This window comes from Calidris pugnax, unplaced genomic scaffold (genome assembly GCF_001431845.1).
Source record: "Calidris pugnax isolate Ruff unplaced genomic scaffold, ASM143184v1 scaffold70, whole genome shotgun sequence".
Lineage (NCBI taxonomy): Eukaryota > Metazoa > Chordata > Aves > Charadriiformes > Scolopacidae > Calidris > Calidris pugnax.
The window spans coordinates 11,817,108-11,822,434 of NW_015090862.1; the positions used below are offsets into that span (position 1 = coordinate 11,817,108).

The following is a 5,327-nucleotide window of genomic DNA, read 5'->3' on the forward strand; positions in this document are numbered from 1 at the left end:
GAGAAAGCACTGAGGTGAAGAAGTTCTTGGGAACAAGGGGACATGAGAAGGAGGAACAGCTCACAGCAGATTTGTATGGGGCAGCATGGTGCCAGCACTTCAGCATGTCCCTCACGTACTTCCAAAGCCTTCAATCAATTTTAAAGTTCCAGAAATGATCTCTCTCTTTCTCACTAAGCAGCAAATGTGCGGACATCCTGAACAGAAGCAGCAATCAAGCCTGAGAAATGGCCTCCTGCCTTACTGCTCAAAGCCAAAGCCAATGTGAATATCACCCACCAGCTCTGTCCCTCTTAACACAGTCACTACCTTGACCCTGAAGAGCTACTGGAAGAGCGTTTTACTTTGAGTTACTACTGCCTGGTTAATGAAGAAATTATGAATATTGCTGACCTGAACGTTTTCATCAAAACTAATTTTTTTCTCCATGATATCGCATCCATTTCTAATTAGAATCTCTGCAGAAAACTATTTTTGGTGAAGAATATCACCATTTCACACAGAAAATCCATTGTTTCCCTTAAATCCTGAATTATGCTTTAGGCTTTTATTCCATGCTTTTCTTTTGACACTTAATTATCCCAACAGTGCTATTATAAATTATACCCAGCTTTTCCATTACACACCAACCAGACGATGCTTTGATCTACAGGAAGATGCATCTCAAACAGTATCAAACAGAGGCTGCCCTTGGTTTTCTCGCCAGCAGAATAACAAAGGCAGATGCAATCTCGTCAGGCAGAAGGATTCACTGCACGTGCGACCACCCCACCATGAGGCCACACAGCACAGAAGCACCCCCTGCATCCCTCCCCCCAAGACCTTCCATCCCACATCTCAGCTCTACTCACCTCTAGGATCACTGTGCTCCAGGGCAGGTCACTACTGGGAACCGCCAACCTCCGTTGAGCGCAGAAGACACAGCCAGCAGGACGGATGCTCCAGGCAAACACAAAAGGTGTAGTTTCCATTTTGATGCACATTTCCCTTTCCTCTGGTCGGGAAAGCAGGATCCCTCTTCCCACACAGAGCTGTGTGATTCTGAACAAGGCCTCCCAAGTGGCTGATGCAGCAGGAAGGTTTTGTTTTTCCTCCAGGCTTCTGAAGGTCCAGGGAGAAATTTCTTCTCCTGCACCCAGGTCACAAACCTGCTGCTATGACAGGGCAGAGGAAAAGGAGCTCTGGGTTTGGTACTTTTTTTTCTCCTTCCATTTTTGCTGGAAGCCAGAATATAAGCAAACTAAGAAAAACAGGTTTAAACCAAATTTAAATTAATAACCTCTAGAAGCAGAGAGAGCCACACTCAAACTTAATTGCAGCAAAAGCTTCCAGACGTGGAGGGGAAGCTCCACATAGAGAGGGCCAAACCAATTAAAATAGCACTTCAAAAATAAACTTTTCTAAGCACCAGGTCTGCATGCTGAACTGAGAACACCCAAACTGCATCACCTCCTGCTCCAAGAGCCCCATCTTCTCACCCCTACCCCATAGACACCTTCCTGCAAACCAAAAGAGAGCCCTGTGAGCTTCAATTTAAAGGCCAAGGGTGCAAAGTGGTCACAGCTGCCCCAGTGGAGGTGGAGCACATGGGAGGTGCCCAGAGCACCTGGGTGTTTCCCAAAACTTGCCTTGGAGGCAGTGAGTGCTGCTGTGGCTGGTGTGCTGCTCATCCCGGGCACAAGCAATGTCATTTTAGGACAGCACTGCACGTTGCAGTATGGATCTACCCTTCATTTGCCCCTCGGCTCAGGGTATCCTGGCAGGGGTGAGGATTGACAGTGCTGGTGATACTGGACCTGCTGTGCCCAGCTATAGGTCCCCCTTCTCCCCAGCACCCACCCAAACAAAGCCCACTACCTTCTCCTGAAGGTGAAAAGAAAGTGCCCTTGAGGATTAAAAAATAAAAAGTTTCTTTCCTTTTTTTTATCACCTCCTGGCTTTTTGGCCCCCATCCATGCAGCAGGCAGCAGATGTCTCTGAGCTCTCTCCTGAGCGAGGTTTTGGACTTTCTCCAGCTCACCTCTGAAACCTGCTCTCAGACCTGTATCTGAGCTCCTTTCCAGAAAATCTTTGCCTTCTGGGAACCTGGGGCTTCTCCAGATGTCCCCAGGCTAGAGAAGCTCAGCTCTACGGGGTCACAAGGGAGACCTTACCACCTCCCACCCATCCCCAGCACGGTGCAGGGGTGTTTGGCCAGACAGTGGGAGTTATGGTACTGGGATGGAAAACATGGCCATAGCAGATGCAAAGCCATCCTCATCCTTCAGGACTGGGGCTGCAGGTGACAGCCTGGCTCTGGGTTGGGACCCAGCCTGGGGGGATTTGTGGCTGGGTGCCTCCATCCTGCCAGGGTTTGGCTTGCAGAAGGGCTGTCAGTGCCACTGACCTTCCAGCCTGTCCAACCAAGGAGCCCAATTTCCACTTGTCAGCAGCAACTGCAGAGTCAGGTTGGCTCTTTGGGAGAGGAACTCGTTGCCCATGTACAGGACTCTCCTTTGCCCTGCACAAAGGTTGCAAAGACCACTGTGGATTTAACAGTTTCTAGGAAGTGTTCCTGCACCCAGAAAGCACTGACACTGTGTTCCTTCCTGGCTGCAAAATATCTCATCAAAACTCATGAGTAATGACACACTGCTCTGACATCTCCATCACCTCTTCTCTCTCTGTGCACCCCTCTCCTCAGACGCTGCATTTCCAATACATAAAATATGGCAAGGTGTAACGTGGATGATGTTTCTGAGAAATTTCTCCACTGGATAAATGCTGTGTCCTCCTGCCAGGAGTAAAGCCAGGCTGTGCTCAGAGGAACTGCACTAATTATTTCTAAATCCAAGAGTGAAGGTGTTAACTCGTGATTGTCCTTTGAGGTCAAAAGAGAGCACAAAGCATCCTGTAAACTGGTAACTGAGTGAGAATACATAAAATAAATATCTGTCTATTAGTTCAACTCTAAGTTTCCACAAGAGGATGAAGGGGAAATAGTTTTTCCTTGATTAACAACGAGCCACTGCTTTCCTGGCCAGGTCATCGCTCCTGGTGATAGTGGAATGTCTTAGGCTAAAAATTTTAATTGATTTGGGGATGGTCCTCCAAGTATCATTCTTAAAGGGACTATTATTATTGCACTGGGGGACTATTACTATTACACTGGAAGAGAGCCCGTTTTGGTGAACATGCCCCATTAGGAGTGATTTATCTGCACTGCCACGTTTTTTCATTAATCTTCATTTCAAATGCATTTTTCTCTCCTGTGTGGCCAAGAGGTTCACATTCCCAATGAGCACTGGGTGTTCCCCAGGGTGACATCAAGTACCAGCATGGCCCACACCACCAAAATTACCCAGCAGAGCTTGGGAATAGCAAGGGAGCAGCCAAGAGAAAGCAGCAGCCCCCGCTCATCCTGCTGTCGCTGCACGAAGCCAGCAGCCTCATCAAGGCTCTTCACTTTGAGGACCAAGCAAATATTTAACAAGTTCCCCTTGCGCTCTACCAGAGTTCATTATCCGGTCTCCTGAGCTCCTCCAGTCAGTAATATCCTCTAATTGATGTGATTTGGCACTTGGCCATAGAGTTAAATTGATTTGTAGACCAGCGGGAGACGGCAGATGCCCTTTACACTTGAGAAAAGTGGCATGTGGCTTTGTTTACTGCCTGCTGCAAGAGGATGCCATGGCAAGAGATGCCTCTCAGGAGTGCAGGAAGGGGGTCTGCCTCCTCAGCGTCCTCTTAGCACAGCCCCTGGTAGGTGACAAGGGGTGACTGCCACCGGAGAGCGCCTGGGGATCACTCCCTGACCCCAGGGGAGCTGGTGCACAGGGTGAGAGAAATGGGGAATTCTCTTCTCTAAAACCTTGGCAAGGTGCAGGAGGTGTCTCCATGCTCTCCTTAGAGGAGTGCCCCAACACAGGCTCCCAGCTCAGGGCTGGCACCAGTCTATCTTCTGGGAGATGGAGAGTTACCTCTGCCTGTGTAAGAGCAGGAGGAGTGGGGACATCCCACCAGCTCCCAGAGCAAGGGGAAGGTGGTGACCTGCTAGGGTTTATTTCCAGGAGCTCATGGGTGCTGTAGGCAGTGGTTGAACTCCAAAGCCTGCGCAGATTTTCTTTCTACGATGCAGGAGTTTCACTCTGAGCCTTATGCGGTATTGTTAGTTGTGTGTTGGGATTTATTATTTTTTTTTTTGGTACAGTACAATTTTCACTCTTTTAAAAGGTTGTTAGTTTGTCTAGTACTTTTTTCATTTGGCTTTCCTGCTGATTTCTGTTGTATTGATTATCACATTTGCAAATGGCTTTGTTACAAATTAGTTTAGGACATAGTCATGTAACTCTTTCACTCAGGGTGGTCCAGAAGTTTTTAGCACCCATATGCAACTCGCCTTCAGGATGTTACCTCCACCATATTAACACTGTCAAAGAAAGAAGTCAGCATGCTATCTCAGCTGTTTTCACCAAACTAGTACTCTGAATATTTATGTTTTCTTGAAAGCCTCTATTTGTAATAATGAAAAACTAACAATACAGTAGAAGAGTTAGGAATCTCACTTTCCATTTCAGTCATCTATTCCTATTCTGGGAATTTTAAGCTATCATTAAAATCCTTTTCTTACCACACCAAACAGACACATTCATCTTTAAGATATTTATTCATAATTAAAAACAATAAGATTCCAATCACTCATATAAAAATAATAAACCTGAATAAAGCAACATGACTGTTAGAGGCGGGGGGAGAGATCCTCCTCCTGGGATGTCCCCTTACTCCAGTCATCATGGATTTGACAGGGCTGGAAGGATTTTTCCCGAGCACTGGCCGAATCCCACGCGGAAGCCGTTGCCCTGGCAGTAACCTAGAGCCAGAAAACAACAGACAGCTTGTTCTGTAAGGACAGCAGGATTTTACCAGCAATAAAAGTGAATAAAGGCACAAAGAGACCAAAAACCAGTGGAGACATTTCAGAAATGCAATGAGGGGTAAAAAAAAGAACACCTGGAAGAGTTCAAGTAGACCAGGAATATAGAGAAAAAAAAAAAAAAAAAAAAAAATTAAAAAATGAGAAAATCCCCAAACCAAAATAACAAAAAACCTGTGTTGGGTCAGGAGGGTCTTGCCCCTGTGGTCATATTGCAACTGAAGAGCTGTTGGAACAACAAATAATGGCAATAGGGTACTGAATCACCGTATTTGGCTCCGAGTAGAGGAAAATAAAATATGCTGCCTCCCTGCCAGTAGACTACTTATCAATTTATTCACAGCAAAACAAAGTAGAGACTTGGCGGTCATGAGCTTCAGCTGCAGACTTTGGGATGGAGTGTGTCTGGTGTGTC

General features: G+C 46.6%; 1 protein-coding gene across 1 annotated transcript in view; it reads right to left on the minus strand.

Annotated features, from left to right (window-relative positions):
* Positions 1 to 4,626: 4,626 nt before the first annotated feature.
* FAH (fumarylacetoacetate hydrolase (fumarylacetoacetase)) overlaps positions 4,627 to 5,327 on the minus strand; it is a 17,480-nt gene continuing 16,779 nt past the window's right edge. The window contains exon 14 of the mRNA XM_014944280.1: positions 4,627 to 4,849. Coding sequence (XP_014799766.1) covers positions 4,770 to 4,849 — 80 coding nt within the window. The 3' untranslated portion in view covers positions 4,627 to 4,769. The remainder of the gene's footprint in view (positions 4,850 to 5,327) is intronic.